General features: G+C 40.1%; 1 protein-coding gene across 3 annotated transcripts; it reads left to right on the top strand.

The window, feature by feature from the left end:
• Nucleotides 1-198: 198 nt before the first annotated feature.
• On the top strand, nucleotides 199-19,368 carry sugt1 (SGT1 homolog, MIS12 kinetochore complex assembly cochaperone). Of its 3 annotated transcripts, none has more exons than XM_026314097.1 (13): nucleotides 199-352; nucleotides 447-495; nucleotides 1,050-1,140; nucleotides 1,435-1,504; nucleotides 1,719-1,789; nucleotides 2,866-2,919; nucleotides 5,996-6,024; nucleotides 6,254-6,276; nucleotides 6,556-6,652; nucleotides 8,047-8,154; nucleotides 15,792-15,882; nucleotides 16,829-17,001; nucleotides 18,566-19,368. In XM_026314097.1, exons 1-13 carry the CDS (start codon nucleotides 339-341, stop codon nucleotides 18,665-18,667), a joined length of 972 nt encoding a protein of 323 aa, XP_026169882.1. In that variant the 5' UTR covers nucleotides 199-338; the 3' UTR covers nucleotides 18,668-19,368. The 3 variants fall into 3 exon arrangements, with proteins under 3 accessions (XP_026169882.1, XP_026169881.1, XP_026169883.1); XM_026314096.1 differs by having other exon boundaries at nucleotides 6,251-6,276; XM_026314098.1 differs by having other exon boundaries at nucleotides 208-352; nucleotides 450-495; nucleotides 6,251-6,276.
• The last annotated feature ends 13 nt before the right edge of the window (nucleotides 19,369-19,381 follow it).

Raw genomic sequence — 19,381 nt, 5'->3', positions numbered from 1 at the left:
TTTTAGTTAAAATCTCAATGCAAGGCATTACTTGTAATGGAGTACTTACTACAACGTGGATGTACATTGGCTATTATATTGTTGAGGTTAAGGGAAATACCTAATAGGAAATGCGGCATTTGAGGAATGTTTTTGCACATTCACTTCAGTTGTTTATTAGAGAGAAACGCTGCACTGACGCCTCCAGGCCGCCAGGGGGCGCACTGGATGTTGGAGCGCCGTGCGGGCGGATGTTGACAGGCCTGTGTGGGGCTGAGCCGCTGTCACATTTCTAGCAGGCTCCACATCGAGAACTTTCCTGTCACTTCAGAAACCTCCTCTACGTCCGTGGAAAACTCATGGCAGCCGAAAGGTCAGACAGAACCAACATTTGTAGTCGGCGTTGTTTTATTTTCACGTCTGTTTCTCTTAATCATCTGTTTTTGTTTGTCTCACTTTGGCTTTAGCAGCTTTCCCGATAGCTTCATTGATGAGGATCCGCAGAAAGCTCTGGAGGTAAATACACAGCAGCCCAAGTTTATCAAGTTTAATTAGCGAGTTTGTCACACGTCTGCCGGCTCTTTCACACACAAACACACACACGCACACACACACACACACACACCTCTACTTTATCTGACCAGCAGCTTTTTAGAGGAAACTGAGCGTGTGTTCATATTTAAGGCCATGTTAGCGCGGTTTGGCTCTGTAACTAGCTAACCAAGGAAACGGGCTAACGCGTCCTGCTGAAATCAAGACATTAGAAACTACAATATGTTTAGCTTCAATTAGAAAAACCACGTTTAATTGACTTTCCTCCTTGTTGTTCCTCGTTAACTTAATGAATGATGGACATATATAAACATAAACACACTGAGAATCAGGATCAGGTTTATTGTATAGTGTGGTTGTTAGATTTAGATAGAGCTCCTGAATCATAAATTGTCATGGTCTGAATACCAAACTAGTCTCCAGTGTTAGCGTTTGCTCAGTGATGCTTTTCTATCACCTGTATGTTTTTGTCTGAACATGAATGTATGCCAATGTAAATTCAGTCTCTTTTCTTCTAGGCACTAAATGAGGCCTTGCAAGAAGACTATGACAATGCAGAGTGGTTTTGCCAGCGTGCATATGCCCACATACTTCTCAAAAACTACAGCTGTAAGCCTCCGTACTGCATATTTGTTTATGGATATGTTTACTCAACATTGTTTTTATACATTTAAGCAGTTATTTTATTTTAATAAAGCACACACTATATGAGTATACAATAGTTATTGGGCCCTTTCTTAATAAACTAAAACTAAATAAACAACAATTTGCCTTGGAGGTGAATTTTATATAAAGAGTTCACTAGAGAAAATCAGACTTATGAGAATATTCCTTTCCTAAGTAACATAGCCTGGATGCATGTGTAGGCACTTTATACTAAACATAATATTTTCTTCTTCACAGGTGCTGCTGATGATGCCAAGAAAGCACAACAGTTGAAACCTAGCCTTGCCCTTGCTTTCTTGCGAACAGGGTGCGTACTGTGACATGGCAAAGGATGTACACATATACATACAATACAATATACATACATGTGCATGAAACCTTTAGTGTGTAAGGTAAACTGAAGCTACTTTTAATGGACCCAAACCATTCTTGCTTCTTGCTTTAACAGTCTGTCAGAAATTGTGACAATTTTTCTAAGATAAAATAAGTGTGTGGAGCATTAATTTCTCTTCAAAATGCAGAATAGCAGAGTACCACCTGAACCATTATGAGACAGCACATAAAGAATTCACTCAGGGAGAGCAACTGGATGGTGAGTACAACCTAGTTTGACCTAAAAAGCAAACCTTCTGACAGCCTGCTTGCAACCAGTCTGCTTCGCTCTCATCATTAAGAACAAACTTCTAAACTAATCCAATGATCTTTGTTGCCTAAAATGTGGCCTCAAAAATATTCCATTCTGACCATGCGGCAAGTATCTTAAAAGTGTAATATGGAAAATGATGCCCCACAATTCACTATTTATAAAACTTTGCATTAAAAAAAAAACAGACGGTACGTGCGTCTGACTTGGCACAAAGATTATCAGTGGAGACTGGTGATTCAGTGACTGATCAGATAAAATTGGATCAAACTAAAAAGATGTCTGATGAATGTTGGCAGCAAATTCTTTGGTCAGATGAAACCAAAATTAATGAGGTTGGATCAATGGGGTCCTGAAGGTTTGGTGCAGACCTGGCTAGAACTACAACAGCGGCTGCACGGTGCCGAGGATTCCTAGTCTCAAAAAGGTTGGCAGGAGAGGAATTTTCCAGTATGACAGTGAACCCAAATCACACAAGAGCTTTTAAAAAGGGAAAAAAGGTCAAAAAATCCTAAAAAAAAGTATTTTAAAACAGGAGGTAGAGCAACAAAACCCATTCGGCAAACAGTAACTCATTTATCTGTGAAGAATGGCAGAATATTACTTCACAGATTTGTGCATCAGTATTGTTCACGTCTTGGAGGATCAAATTTTGCTTTAAAAATGAAAGCAGACATACAAAATTGTGAAAAAAATAGTAATTTCACTAATGAGGGGGGTACTGACTCTTGCAGTTGGACCTTCATTATCATCAAACATTTCTGTTATCAAATTAATTGGCTTATTTTTGGGAGGCTTCTGCTATAATCAAATCAGTTTGAAACAGTGTATTAAAGTTATTTTTATCCTCCTTCCAGTAATTTCTACTGGAAACAAACATTAAATAACTTTGGCCTTCTTTAGCACTTAGTCAGACCACTTTAGGCTTCATGATGATCTTTAAATGTTTCACTCTCTACTTTCCAAAGTACAGCACATTTGTTTATACCAAGCAACAGCTCTGTTGTTTTTTTTGTGATTTCCAGTTTCTGACAAATCCTTTGAGGTCTGGATCAAACGTTGTGAGGAGATGATGGCAGGTAAGTAGCTCGACTGAGACATTTATGTCTGTTTTTATTAAGGTTTGATCCTTTTCTGCTATGGATGTCCCAGTGAAGTTTTTTTTTTTTGTTTGTTTTTTTTGCCTCAATACAGATGCAGCTTTTTTTTAGTTTAGGTATCGGCTAATATCAGTTCCAATCTAATACTTCTTATACATTTGTATCCAAATACTGAAGGTCCTGGCTCAAAACTGTGTTCATCATCTGTTGAATTTAATGACAAAGTAACTGGGAGTATGACTCTTATGAAAAATAACACAACAGGATTCTGGTGTGTGTGTGTGTGTGTGTGTGTGTGTGTGTGTGTGTGTGTGTGTGTGTGTGTGTGTGTGTGTGTGTGTGTGTGTGTGTGTGTGTGTGTGTGTGTGTGTGTATATATTAAGTTGTATTATGCTTGACTTTTATTAAATACTACATTACATCTTTATGTGAACACAGTTTGTGTAATTACTGCAAATTATATACTCCCATTTGACAATTTAATAATACTGCATTAACAAAAAAAGCACTTAAGGTTTTTTCAAAATGTTTTGATTTATTTTTTTATTGAAATAACAGGTCAGCTAAAAAATTTTTAAAAAGAACTGACCTTTCCATCATAGCACTGCAAATGTTGTATGCAGCTGTGCTGCTTGTTTCGTTTTCAACCTTAAAGTATCTCACATGGCAGTTGGCGATTTTGGAAAATAATCTAATTGCGATTTTAAAAAAAAAAAAAACATTTTTCAACCAAAATTGCAAATTATTATGGAATTATGTTACAAGTCTGTTATCTTTTGTATTATTCAGCAAACACGAGCAATAAATATGACCAATCCCATCCATCTATTATCTATACTTGCTTATTCCTTATGACCAATCCCATATTAAAAATATTAAACATAATCTGTTCTTTCAGGCCCAGACCTATATGTTGTGATGAAAATTAAGTTGTTGATTCATTGATGTCAATGACATTTTTAAGTACTTCAATCATAGTAATCAATCAATATACTACTGTGTGCAGCACAGTAGTATATTGATTGATTTGTTGAACTTCCAGCCTTGTAAACATCTAATTATTATTATGACAACATAAGGCACTGACAAATAAGCCTGCTGTAAGGTTGAAGTCTTTATTATTGAAATGTACCATGAGACTCTGATAGGGCTTCGCTCTCTGGGTTGACCACATGTCAAAAACTCTGCTGTGACTCTCTGCTTTTCTTATGTAGCTCTGGTACAGGAACTTGGCTGAAACATGTGCAGGAGGGCACGCTGTACCGCTTATTCAGTGTATTTATCGAAGCCATAAACCCAGGCTTGGTTACTGTACTGAGGGGCATCATATCTTTAGTTATGAACTCTGTTATGGCTGAGTAAGTTCCACATGTCATTTTGAATTACATTATTATGGAGTTATGGTTTCAAACATTTTGGTCAGTGATCCCTGTCAGGTGGTATTTGGCTTATTGGACACATTGGTGGTCATCGTTTTAGCCATGCAGCTATCGTACGTGTCCTGGTGGTGTTTTCTAAGTGCTGATACAGGTTAGTAGTGTTGCCCTGTGAGGTGACAACAGGAGCAAGGCAGGTTCTGGACAGCATCTTCTTTATTAAAGCCAAAATGGTTCCACACAACTGATCTACTGTTCCTCTATGGCAGTAAAGTTTGCATAGTGTCAGGTTCTGTGGAGCCTAAGGCCTTTGTATAACAGGTCAAGGTACAGTGTAGAGTGCTAAGTTAATGCTGCCTCTGCTGATTGTTCTACTCTCACTTGTGTGTCACATGACCAAAGTGTAACCGCAGCCTTTGCAGTTAGCAAATTAGTTTTATCACAAATGCAATTAGTCGTTCAGCCCTACATGGCAGACATTATTCTCTGGTGGATATCATTCTCACATTGGTTTCTCTGGTCCCATAATTTACAGGTCATGTGACATTTGTTTTCGACACCCACATGTGCGACTCACTATTGAAGTACCACTGGACAAAAACATTTTACTAAAGTTCACGACTGTAATACCCAATGAATCTTCTTGAATGTTCTTACATACTATTTGCTTTTGAAGTTTTGCTAACAAAAAGCTTTTTTCAAATACATGCACTTTTTTCTCCCTGCCTTCAAACACTAAGCTCAGAGCTGATTTACCAATCCATGATCTGTTAGAAGAAATGAGCAGGCACACATCTATGCATCTGCAGTTTGAGCTCACAGTAGTGGGGTGTTAGGCAGGGCTGATCAGTCTAATAACAGATGCATGCTACACACATAGCATGCAGCATGGTGTGTTTCTGCTTGCCGGGGATGCCGGGGCCCTCCGGATCATCTCAAGTAAACAAGCGCATGAGTTTTGACAAACACGCTTCACACCCACATGCACACGTTCTCCCAGGAGCGGGATGATTCATCAGAGTTAACGTTACTGATGTTTGAAAGCCCCCGATGAGACCCAGCCCTTCATAAGCCTGCTCACAGACTGCATGCACACACAGACAGACAAATGCACACCCCCACTAAAACTTGACAGTACCCTGCTTGCGCTTACACTTGCTCACACCGGGAGCAGTTGTTGTGTTTTCTGGCGACAGTGTGTTTATCACCAATCAACACACAAGACACACACATATGGCACCTGGTTATTCCATCACATGTGACACTCTACTTTTATGAAAACACACAGCCTTTTTCCCATAACAGCCCCCTCCTCACTATTTAAAATATGACCTCATTAAGACAGCATTAACACGCCTCCTATCATCTCATCTCCCTCTTCCCTCTCTTTGCTCGCTCCCTCTGAGTAATAAAGTCAGTGAATAATGTATGATAGCATGCTGGTAAACGGTGATCAGGCTTGCTTGAGCTCACAGGGCTTATAATGGGCGTGGATGGACCAATGAACAAACTGATGGAAAGGCTGGCAGAGTGTGTTTGTGGGGCCATATCTGTCTGCTGTCATTTATCTGTAAACAAGAGTGAGTCATAGTTTAGAGATTAGAGTTTGGTTTAGGCAGTTAAGTGGTGTATTCAGGTCTTCTAACTGCCACAAACCCAATTTTTTCTTCTTTCTACAGATCAAACACAAAACAGCAGCCTTGACAGGGTGAGTTTTTCTGCACGGCCACCTGGGGGCACTGTTGCTCTCAGCATTGGTACAGAGCACAAGCCCTGTGTATGCTCCTGCTTCAAATAAGGAAGCCTTACTAAGCTTCCTTTGTTGTTAGTTTTTTTTTTCAATTGTCTGCTTTTTTGTTCCATCCATCTGCTTTGTAACCATCTTTATCTTCATCTTCTTTAATTGTCATCCCGTCTGGGAATGAATGAACCAGCAGACACCAGTGGTTCCACCTGTGAAGTAAGTGCACAAATGGAAATGTACCTTATAGAGACATCTGCTTTATGTTTTATTTATTATACCAGCTTACTCAATGCATCGAAGCACAACATCCTGTGAGAGTGTGTAAACAAAATTTAATCAGATAATAGTAATAATAAGAATTTCTTGATTTTTGGTTACATTAACTTCATATATTCATCAAATTGATGGTAAAATAGAAATAATCAGTAAGATGAGTAAAGGACTTCTATGTGTTATTTAGACTTTCATTCTTTTCTATGTGTGGCTTTCTTTCAGATATGACTGGTACCAAACAGAATCTCAAGTCATCGTCGCAATCATGGCAAAAAATGTAGCCAAGGATGGTGTGTGTGTCAACTTCATGGAAAAAGAGGTACGAACACTTAAATGTAGGTTTGAAACGAAGCAAATCAGTTTTTTCTGTTTGTGTGTAGAAGAGAGCTCTGGGGTGTTTCCTCAGGGGGGACCATTAGATGGGTCTCACACAGACATACACATACACACACACACACACACACACACACACACACACACACACACTCCCACACACTCCCCATGGACCCAACTATGCCTCCAGTGGTACCTTGTTAACATTGCCCCCAAAGTACAGATCTAAGAACAATTTACCCTCCCCAGCCTTTTCCAACCTCCTAATTGTCTGTAGATAGAAGCCATAACTGATCTAGGATCAGCCATAGAGCCCTCCAGGGATAATACTTTCTTTCTCTTTTCTTTTCTGTCTTTCCATTTCTTTCTCCCTCTCTCGGAGGGGTAACTGCAGGGCACCCCAGGGAACAGCTTTGTCTTTCCTAATAGAATAACAAACTGAGTTTACCCCATTTCAAAAGAAATAGTTCACTTGCTCTGAATCACACAGTCACTTCTTAAATTCTCTCTGTGGTGCGAAGTACAGATAGGTTCATATATATTTTACTAGGTCAGTATATACAAAAGAAATTAAAGATGAAAGGCAGTGGTTCTAGTTATTTTCCCTGGTGACTGAGTGCAGCAGCTGTATACCTACAGACAGCACAGGAATTCAATTCGAAATGAATATTTAGGCTTTGATAGTTTTGTGGAATTGCCCAAAAGCTACTTTAGCTGACTTTCTAAGCTTTTATCCCCGATGAACTACTTCTTGCATTCATTTGGTCCCAAATCAAAAAAGTCCACTTTTAGTAAAGTGGTGAATTGCAAATGCTTACAAGTTAAAGTGCTGTTAGAAAAAAAACAACAAAAAAAAAAAAACAGGCAGTATTTTTCTATATGCAGGCAGCATTTTCCAACTGAATGTGAAAGCAGTGTGAGGATTTGGGCCACAGCCGAGGCCATGTCCCTCTCAACCAACAAGCCACCCAGTGAGTGACAGGCTGTTAGGAGCTGTCTGACCTCCTCTCATCACTGGTCACTCTGTGGCTGAAGGGGACACAGTGAAGATACTCCTGGCCGCCCTGGCCGTCAAACCAGCCACATCAGATGATTCATCTCATGGACATGGACGTGGACATGTTAACCCCATCCTCACTTTCTTTATTTTTAACTTGTTTATCTTGTGTGTTTTCACAATCTGGACTCTCAGTCCAGTTAATGAGCAAAATATTAATGCAAAAGTTTCAGCATAAGGATTTTTTTTAAATGTAATTTAAAAGGAATTATATATTTCAGTCACTGTAGGAAATCAAAGGACAGTTTTCCTGACAGCCATGGTTCTATCTAAAACTCTTCTTACATATTCATATTTTTCCCCTTATATCTGGTGTCTTCAAGCTCATTGCCACAATACACCTGGTGTCAGGGGAGAACTACAATCTGCAGTTCCACCTCCTTCATCCCATCATCCCTCAACAGAGCTACTTCAAGATCCTCAGCACCAAGGTACCACACCCATCTCATTTAACAAAGTCATTTTGTGGTAGTTTTAACAGTGAGACAGATGACGTGCTCATGAAGCAGAAATAAGACGTGTGTGTCAGACATGCTTGCTTTCAAAAACACCAGTTGTGTTAAATGGTCCATTGTGCTCTAAAAGGCACATCAAAGCAATGTGATGTGTCTTGTCTTACACTGGAGCTCAGAGGACAAAAACACTTGTCTTTTGTCCTCACTGGGACCACAGTAGACCAAAGGTTGGGTCAACAAAGCAGAGTTGTCAGAATAACATAGCTGTCAGCTGCATCATAAACACACAAAAGGTTTTAGTCGTTTCTGGAGAATGTTTGCATCAAGACATGTATTTATGTCAGGAGAAAGTCTGAAAATGTGATACTTCTGCTGAGCAAGTCAAGGATTTTTACAAATGTGCAATCTTCATAGAATATATTGAATAACCTGTTTTACACATACAGTATTATTATACAGTATAGAGTTTTGGTTTTCCAATGTTTTTCTTCAGAGTGAGCTTAGCTGTGGTGGAAAATAAACCTGTTTACCACTATACAACTTTACTGAACTGAAAAACAAACAACTAAGGCAGAAACAACATTTGTAGGTCATGGAGACACTTCATCAAAGTTTTTGAAAGTCAAAGAAAAGTCAGAATCTGACGTAGAATCAGTGAAGAAACGTGTATGTAGCCCTGCTCTCCTTGCAGTTCCTCTCAGCAATAAATAATCCAAGTATTAAACATTTCAGGGAGCAATTTTTTTATGTCACCATAAAGTAAATATGAAATGTCACACACTCGAGAAATGCAGGCACCTCTCTTTACCAAAGACCATCAAATGAGGTGCAAGTTTCTGGGTATTCAAGCCTTTATCGGTTTAATAGCTGATCATTTATCACTTCCTGTGTGAGTTAACTTTTTGTTATGTTAAAAAAAAAGATAATGAATCAAATGTCAGATACCAGTGAAAAAGGCAAAGGGAAAACTATGGCCATGTGAGTTTAAACAGCTCCCTGAAATTGTGACTGATCTTGTCTTAGGTTAGAACTCTGAGATTAACATCTTAATGTCTTCAATAATTTAAAGCATTATAAAGTAGGCTGTCACTACCTATAATTCCTTAATGCTGCTAAAGCTTACTGTGACTGGAGTAGAAATGAGAAAATCCACTCTCACTTATACAGTGCGGCTCCTGTAGAGATCCCAGTTCATCTGAGCAGCTAACAGGAGATGCATAAATCCTTACTCCTACACATACTCACATTTATTATGGCTGTAGTTGCTGAGAGTTCCTCAGCACTAAGGTGATTACGGGCCTAATGAGTAGGAAGGGTGCTTTTTACTATAGGCTAATTAGTGTGTATTATCAAGGATGTGGGCTAATGAGTGTGCTGATTCAGGTTTTAGCCTGTGGATCAAGAGGCAGGCTTTTGTCTGTTGTTTTGATTTTTTTTTTTTTTTTTTTTTTAATCATTAAGGGGAGGTTTTTTAGGGCATTGATCAATCTGGTCCTGTCAATACTGTTTACACTTAGCAATGATTCTGGTGGTGGATGATCTTTCCAGAATTTTTAGACACATCGTTCCTACGTGTGTTCAATAAAACATCCATTTTGAGTCAATAAAAGGATATAGTTATCTTATGCAGGTGATAAACACATGCACATTAAATTCTCTGCATTGCTTTATATTTAACTATGACTTTATTGAGGTAGCAGCTCATTACGCAGTCTAAGCCTGGAACTGCCACACAGATGCATATCAGCCATCTATTAGTTCAGTAAATCTACAGAATACATCTTAATGAAATGTTATTAACTTCAAACAAAGCTAAACTCATCCCGAGTAAAACATACCTCATAAATGTTACAATCTTTAGGACTATTTATAATAATAAGAGTAGGCGACATATGACCTTTATGAGAGAGATGAACAAAGCCGATGTTTCGCTAGAACACCAGGGTAAATATAGTAAAATACATAAATGTCAAGCATCAAGACAGAACAGTGCTTATAAAGCCTTTTGTGATTTTACAATACAAATGTCATCACATTCATATTCAAGTTTAATGATCACAAGTCACAACTCCTCCTAAGTACCAGTAGTCACATATGCATATTAATATTTATTATTGTGTTCTATGTATTATTATCAGGATTATTATACTTGGATCTATATTTTTATTAGCTTATTTGTTTTTGTTGATTAACTCCAGTCTTTTTATACTTTTTATAGTCTTTGAGACAGCTAATACAGATGAGTCATGTTGGCTGTTATAAGTTCCATTTACATTGTATTAATTTATATTCATCTGCACCTGCTTTTCAGCACTGGACAGGTGCAAATCACATGATTTTAAACAATTGAGTGGTACAATCAGCCCGTGTTAACCTGTTATTTGTGCACTTTCTTCTAAATGTGTATGCAACATGAGAAGAGAAGCTGCGTGTGTGTCTACTCACTATAATGAGACACCAATTCCAGCTCCGACAAACAGGAGCAAAAGCCTTGGGAAACCTGGTCTTCTGAAAAAACCAAGAAACAAACAAATGTACTTACTTCACTTCACAATATACATTGCATGTTATCAGTATGATGAAAATGTGTTAGATTTAGCACAAATATTAGTTTTCATCTGTATTTCATTCATCTTATAAATAAGCTTGTTTTTAATACTTGAGTATGAAATCGAAAGGGGTTTTATTTAAAAAGAAATCTTTGTTTTCCTTTTGATATGCGTACTAGATTACAAGATTTTAGGTACTAGTGTAATGAAACAAAATAAACCAATTGCCAGCCTTATATATATTGTTAGGTTAGTTATTTATTTTATTAGTTTTAGATTTGTTGCCGTGTTATTATATAACATCAGTGAACAAGCAGCAACAATAAAATCAAGTTTACATCAAGTGTCTGAGAAGATGAACAACGAAAGTCTCAACTATGCAAGTCAGAGTCTCTGAAAGCAATTATATATATTTTTATTTTATAGCATAGGCTGGGAGAGATCGATGATCACACGTGCTGACATTACACACTATATGGTGACAGAGTAGTAAAAAGACTTTGGGACATTTCTTCATTTGCGTTTCATAACCTTACATCTGTACCGTCTGTGTTATATCTACTGGCTGCACTGTGCCGAGTAGAGGCCGACCTCCACAGAAACGGCCCCCTCTTAAAAAACACTCACTCCCTCTCTCACTTTTCCATGGCAACAGCAGACACTGCATACCAGAGGTGCTCGTGGGTTGCAGCTTAAACAAGGGCACAGTCTTAGAGAGAGCACAGCTTAAGATGGTCTAAGATTCTTCTCATCTTTTACAGCCTTTTTTTCCTCGTTCTTCAGCGTTTAAGTTTGTCTTTGTTTTGTTAATATCCCCACACCCTCTCACGGACACACACACCTTCTGTCTTGTTTTTCACATTCATACAAGCACACACACCTACTCTAGGATAAGGATAGTGTGTGTTCAAACCCTCCTCCTCTCCCACAAAGCCCCGACTATTCCCTGGTCCAGTGGGCTCCTCGGGTATACATGGACCCTGCACACACACATACACATATACGTGTGTGTGTGTGTGTGTGTGTGTGTGTGTGTGTGTGTGTGTGTGTGTGTGTGTGTGTTTAAAACACTGAGCTCATAAGCCTTTATTGATAATTACAGAATTCTCAGGGTCAAGATGGCATTAAAGCTCCTAACTCTACAGGTAAAGTGTGTGCACACACATTGCATGCACAACACTATGAGAGACCCCCACAAACCGAGTAGCTTTCTTGGTGCGAGTCTCGTTTAAATTTTTTAGAGCAATTTCATTTTTCTGAAGCCAAGAAGCCACTGGGGGGAGAAAACATTCAAATGAACAACGGCATCAGCAAATCAAGTTCCTCCTCCAGATTGGCATGCATCCCTAATGAGCATTTAAAAAAAATGCATTACCCTCAGAGCTGTTGATTCCTAACCAATGTCGGTCTGTCTGTCTCTGTAATAGGCTGCCCTGCACTCTTCGCTCCAATGTTTACGCTTCATCTCCTCGCTGTCTTTAAAGACAACTTAGCAGGGAGAGGCTAAGCCGGGCATGAGTCTGCATGCGCGTGCTCGCCCGCACACTCGCACAACCACAGTCAAAATACACAAATACAGAGACTGAACAGTAATCTTTCAACACACTTGTGCCATCTACACAGAGTATTTGCAGTGTATGTGCATGAGTGTCGTCTGTGGCACATTATCGTCAGTGCGACCTCCTCCTGTCCGCCACAACGACAGGCATTCCAACCGCAGGGGTCACCACGACAACGGGGAGCCAATTATGCACCAGTGTGTTTGATCAGAACAGACGGCCGAGGCACGCACACTCAAATTCATGCACGCAAACACACACTCCTCAATTTTCAAATCCAGGCTTGCACATTCATTCAGTCCAAAACTCATCTCTTTTCGGCAAATGGCTAAAGTGGTGTCTCCCCTCTTTAATTTGCATGCCTGTCAATGTCTAAGGATGTTTTTATTTATTTCATTTATGCGTCTTTTCAGTCCAGTTTGTTTTGAAAACTGCAGGGATCTGAGTAGAGAGGAAGAAGATGCTGGGGGCATGGAGGGGGGATGAGGGGGTATAGAAACTCACGTGCCAAGGGTGACAAGTAACACCCCAGTGTCCCTCTGTAAATTGTGTGTGTGTGTGTGTGTGTGTGTGTGTGTGTGTGTGTGTGTGTGTGTGTGTGTGTGTGTGTGTGTGTGTGTGTGTGTGTGTGTGTGTGTGTGTGTGTGTGTGTGTGTGTGTGTGTGTGTGTGTGTGTGTGTGTGTGTGTGTGTGTGTGTGTGTGTGTGTGTGTGTGAGAGTGAGAGAGATATAGTCCAGCCTCTGGGGTCCTGTGGGTGGTGGCCCCTGTATGTGGTTCTGCTGTCACATCCCTTTATGAGCTATCGCTTTGTTTGTCACACTTACAGAAACACATACAGAGAGACACACACATGGCGTCTGGCCTGCCATGTCTCCTAAAAGCCAGGAAACACAGATGTGGCAGCAGATTAATGTTGTATGGCCCGGGAGCACGCATAGAAGCATACGCGCACACACACGGAGTCTCAGCATAAGTTCTGCTGCACTTCACACTGCAGAAACATTCAAGACAATAAATGGCACCTGGTACACCGGCTGTAAAGTTTTAAGATGATAACATTTAATTTGCTTAGTCTGCCATGGTGAGTCTTCTCCGATCTCATACTTTGTCTCAGCCATAAACTTACTGTGATTATGAGCAAATCCAATTAAAATAGTCAGACAGGCTTATGATTTGGTGCCTAGTTAGAAGCTCACTAGATTACGTGACTTAGATTATTTTAGAATTAATATCAGAATATAAAACTGTATCCACAAGGGTAACTCAAAAATTTACGCGCATAATAAAAATGATCTAGAGATATTCCAATGTAACTTAACAAAATACAAGCACTGCTAAAAATACAAAAAAAATAAATAAATTTAAACTAGACTAGGCTGAAACCCAATTAGCAGTGTTTGTCAGCCTTTAGAGCAGGTCTGGCAAATCAACACTTTGATACCTACTGAAGCCTTCAAAGCACCACAAGACCCCCAACAGAGCTCAAAAGAGCATCTGTGCCCAGGTTGCATTTGCACCTGTCAAAAAACTAAAAATATATTTGATATGGCAGCAGGAACCTTACACCTAAGTGCCAGAAGTCAGTTGAAGTCAGTTTATCAAACACAAACTGCTCTAACAAAGAGGGACCACCCTGACAACTGATGAGCTGGGTTTAACCAATCACCACTAGAAGCACTGATGTCTCCTGGAATAATATGGGTTTAGGTTATGGCCATCTGTTATCATTTCAGTTTTATTTCAGAGAAAACACATTTTTTCAACAATGCTGTAAATACTGTTACCCATTGGCTTTAGTAAGGTTTAGAAGAAAGTCCACACTAGATCTCAGATGGAGAAGAATCACTGCTGCACTAGCCTCTTTGAGTTAAAAATTTAGACAGATGAGTCTCAGCCCACACCCAACAGAGAGATTTGTAGTACATGTGACCACATCCCTGATCATGTAGCATAGTACTCTTAACGCCTCAGTACCAGAGCTGCTTTTTGTCGTGTGTACAAGTGTCAGAAAACTGAAAAATGAACAAGGTGATGTACTCAAATTGCTTGGCTTATTCAACCAACGCTTCAAAAACACAAAGATGCTCATTTTATTTACATATATGACAAGGAAAACATCAGATGCTCACATTTGAGAAACTAGTCGTGCTGTTCTTTTTGTTTTTGTTTTTTCTTATTTAATAATTAAAACAGTAAATTATTTGCTGATCAATTTTCTTTGACTAATTGCTTCAATTATTTGCAGCTCTGCACTATAGCAGCCTTAATAAGGTGTGAACTAAGCATGTCATGACTGCTAGTTTATGAGAAATTAACCCAAAGTCTGTTTGAGCTCTTAATTGTGTTTTCAGGGTTGTTTAATTGCACAACAAGCACTTCTACTGAAGCATGCTGGCCCTATAGGTGTATGCAAGCATGTGGACTGAAGAGAATTCACTTTACACTTCCTCTTATATAATCAAGCATGCTAAATTTGAATGATCGCAGAATGTGATCTAATTTTTATTTGAAAAAAGGTGTCGGAAAGCTGAATATGAATTATTTGGGCAGTAACCTGTATTCTCAGCAGAGCTCTTCTTTATTTAGTTGCTCATCCCCTCGCAGGTGAGCCAAAAAGTTAATTTCGGACACTGCACAGATGCCTCGCTGCACACAAGGCCCTTTGTGGACCAGAAAACGCTGACACATACCAAAGTGATCTATCAGCGTACCCGCTACTTGCACCGGCTCATCACCTCGGTGGGGAAAGTAGCAGCGATCGTGCTGTCTTATTTCCCCCAACCTGCTTCAGTCACTCACGCTTCACTTAGTGCCAGTCAGCCTCTCTGCCTCCTCCTCTCTAACCTTGCCTACCTCTCAGTTCCTCTCTTCTCTGCTGGCACTCTCATAAATTAATCATCACATCGCCCAGTAGAGCAGAAATGTTCCTTAATTGCACCAACATAACTAGCACTGTCTTTCATATGAAACACACACACTGTTAATAGGTGGTAGGGGCTGTGGGGGGATGGGGGAGCCACATAGTACTGGAGCTTGCATGTCTCGCTGGTATGTGCCCTGTCAATGCAGCTCAGTGTTAAAAGCATGTGTCCGTTGTTTTCCTCCTCTCCCATGTTCTCCTGGTGTAATGATCAGACGCTGCTGTGTGGAATTAGGATCTCTCTCTCCTTCCCCATCCCGCGCCGTCTCTCACGCTGGCCCTCTGGCTGACAGGCATCTCGTTAGTGCAGTATGTCTGTCAGTGAGGTTTGAGATTGAGCTGTGCCCCCACATATCCCTGATGTCTTTCTCCCTCACACACAAACGCACATTCGCAGGCTGAGCTGAGGATGGCTCTGAACAGACACTCTCCAGCCTCACTAATGATCTGATGACCTGTACTTTTAAGATGTCACTCTGATGGAAGTGTTATTTTTGTCCCCTGCAACAAAGAGGGCCATTTTGTTAAACACTGTTATCTCACTTGTTCTCTCCTGTTCTTTTCTTCCTCTTCTCCTCTGTCAGGTGGAGATCAAGATGAAGAAGACAGATACCACCAGATGGGAGAAGCTCGAGGGAGAGGGACAGGACTCCAATATCAAACACTTCAATCCCAGTCAGTCCAGAGCTTCAGCATTTACGCTCCTTTCCCCTCCTGTCTCTGCTCTCATCATTCTGCCTCTGTGTTTCTCCCCCAACCTTTTCTTATTTTTCCCTTTCTCTGCAAAGATCAATATAAGCGCCTGTGTTTGTCTGTTCGGCAATAAAGTAAGAGTGGGCAGTCAAGCCCTGCTAGTCTTTCATTTGTCTGATGGTGAAAGTAGGCAGGGAGAAGGAAAGGTATGACAGCAAAATATGACTCAGTATTTTAGCCCACACATTCCTATTGCTGACAGGATTAATTGCTTATGTAAATGCCTGTGCCTGTGCCTGTGCCTGTGCCTGTGCCTGTGCCTGTGCCTGTGCCTGTGCCTGTGCCTGTGCCTGTGCCTGTGTGGAAGGGGGAGTAAAAGTTAAGCGGGCATTCAGACCATGCTTTTCTTGCAACCAGCTCAGCCTCGCCTTGTTTATAAGTGCCTGCTTATAAGTGAGACTAGTGTTATATACGAACATGATGTGACATCTGATTTTCTGGGATCACACTGCCTTATGTCCACACTTGGCCTGAATATGTCTACTGTGGGTCTGGTGCTGTGTTTATGTAAATCTGTGTCTGGATTACATGTCCCACTCTCCCTCTCCATCTCTTCTTGGGATTATGGTGGGCCTATTGCTCTCAAAAATATAGAAATCAAATCATGATGCGATCCCTCAGCATTGAAGTATCATCCATGCAAAATGAGTTCAGACCTGCCAGTTGTATGTCTCGATCTGTAAAATTACTGAACACACCTCATTGTTTATAAATGCAATAAGCCATGTTTTTCCAAGTTCAAAGGAGCGCTCCTTGCCAAATATCTTTCCACTGGTTTAAAATCTGCGTCTTTGCTAAAGTTAAATACTGTATCTATATAAAACCTCTGAACTGTAGCCTTTCTAACAATGCTTCTCCTGACCATCAGATCAGTACCCAACATCTTCCCACTACACTTGCAAATGGGACAAGATGGTGGTGGACATCAGCGAGGAGGAGAAAAATGAGAAGCTGGAGGGAGACGCGGCGCTCAACAAGCTCTTCCAGCAGATCTACTCAGATGGCTCGGACGAGGTCAAACGAGCCATGAACAAGTCCTTTGTAAGTTTTATTCTTAAGCGTCTAACAACTTTTTTGGCCAGTATTCATGTAACCATAGAAACCAGAAAGGGACGCAGGGAAGCAGTGAAATTAATTTGACAATATATCAATTTTAGCATAACTGTGTTCTTTTGTGAAGTCCTGGTTGTTTCATAACTGTGGATCTGAACTTTGCACCAATCAAAAAACATGACTCCAGCAAACAAAAAGCTACATTTATTTGTAAATCACTATTAAACCACACAGAAATTAGCCCTCTGAAAGAAAGTCATTGGCTGTTTTTGCTAACTTCATTGGTGTCTGCATGGTAACAGCTTGCTAACCAAGCTAGGTGTTTTAATCAGCTAGCAAACTACATATTTGCCAGCAGTAATAGCAAACATTTGATGTTTAATTTATTGCATGGTTGGACTTTGTAGCCACTGGATTATGATAAAGTGAAACACAGTCCTGGAATTTCCAAATCTGTCATTAATATTAAAGGTGTGGTCAGACAGAAAGCCAAACAAACTTTCTCGGTGAATTTGACTGCAGGACCACTTGTGTTTATTTGTCTCAAACAGCAAAGGTTCCAACAAACCAGGTGTTAGCTATAAGCTGCTGGCAAAGGCAACTCAATATTTTACAGAGCAGTGACTGTGGCAACACCTCCAGTTTCCTGAGCTGTGTTGTCCTGCAGGAGGGTTGTTTTCTGCCTTCTAGCCTCTGCCTCCATTCCTCACCTTTTCTTCTCTATTTGAATTAGCTGCGTGTCTGTTTGCTCTGGTATCTATAGCTGTGATCATTCAACTTTACTTTTCTTAAATTTATATAAAAGAAAATATGGAGTATAACCCTCTTTGTTCACTATTTCTCCAGCATGCCATCACACATTAACACCATTCATTTATATTATATATACGTTATTCGGACATCAACATGTGTCCTCACAGTCTTCAGCAGAAGTACTGAGTGTAAAGTGGACTGGTCACAGTCACGTCTATAAGAAACATGCTGTGTTTTCCTTATGGCATAAACAGAGCTATTTATTTACACCCCCTGAGCTGCACATCACTTAAAGTGAAAGTAATGTAGTACATGCAGGGTGCACTAATACAGCAGTAACAGATTGTCTACCTAATGAGCTTCCGTAACAGTGTGTTTATGTGTGTGGATGTATGTGTGTAAGGTTGTATGATTGCAGCTAAGCATTGATTAATGATTGGGGTGAATCAGCATTATGCGTTAACAAAAACTGATTTGTGTTTAACCTTTCATGTGAAGTAGTCATGTCTACATTTCATTTAAACAACCCAGAGCAGATGACCTCCAGGAAACCAAATGTCAGCTTTAGTGCAGGTTGATATCAAGAGTGGAATTGTTTATCTTTTCAGCTTATTATGAAAAAGAAGAAACATTGGTGCAAAATCCACCTTCTTCATCTATACTTGTTAAAGATGTAGAGGACTTCCCTAATCCCCAGGCAATTTTAAGCAGTGACATTTATAGTTATGCAAGGTGTTGCATAACTGCAGTTGTAATTACGGCTCATTCTGCTGTTCTCCTGTCTCTCCTCCCTGTGCAGATGGAGTCAGGTGGTACGGTCCTCAGCACCAACTGGAAAGATGTGGGCAAGAGAACAGTAGAAATGAGCCCACCAGATGACGTAGAGTTCAAGAAGTACTGAGCACGCACCTCTCTCATTTTTCCCCCTATCATATCTTCATATTTGTCCAACTCAGCTCCAGCAGGAGTCCTTGTTGCTCTGCAGTCTGAACGGCCTGTCCACTTTCCCATCACCCCACTCCTCCGTTGTGTTGCTTCACTCCGCCTTAGTACAGGGAGCCTCAGTATTCTCACCTACACTCAACCCAACCACGTATGGCCTACTCTCAGCAATAGTCTCCTACCCGGTGTCAGTTCATTTGAAGAATCTGTTAAATGGATTGATTTACATTAACAAATTTTTAAAGGACTGTGGATTTAAAAGGGACCTGAGGTCTGCATTAAATGTGAGTGATGTTTGCAGACCTAAAATGCTCCAATTTAACCTTCTTTTCTCCTCAGCCTGTCTTAGTTTACTCAAAACACCCACAGCCTTTCTGTTTGAGAGCCTTTTATGACTCTCTTTTATCAGCAGTTGTGTAAAATTGTAAAAGAAAGAAAAACATTTGAGGCATTTAAATAATACCTTTTTGGCTCTTGCTGCGTTCTTTTTTTCTTTTTTTTTTTCTGTACACACAGTAGAAAGTCAACAGCAATACTCTAACAGCAAACTGACTTGTCTGGAATCTGTTTGACATGTCAGGCAGTGGCTTAGCACTGGTCGTTCCCACAGTGTGATTCAAGCTTCAGTGTAAATAAAAGATTTGTTGTTTGGCTCACAAACTCTGTCTCGTGT

Source organism: Mastacembelus armatus, chromosome 17 (genome assembly GCF_900324485.2).
Source record: "Mastacembelus armatus chromosome 17, fMasArm1.2, whole genome shotgun sequence".
Lineage (NCBI taxonomy): Eukaryota > Metazoa > Chordata > Actinopteri > Synbranchiformes > Mastacembelidae > Mastacembelus > Mastacembelus armatus.
The sequence above is the reverse complement of the archived record's forward strand: the minus strand, read 5'-3'. Positions and strand labels throughout refer to the sequence as shown.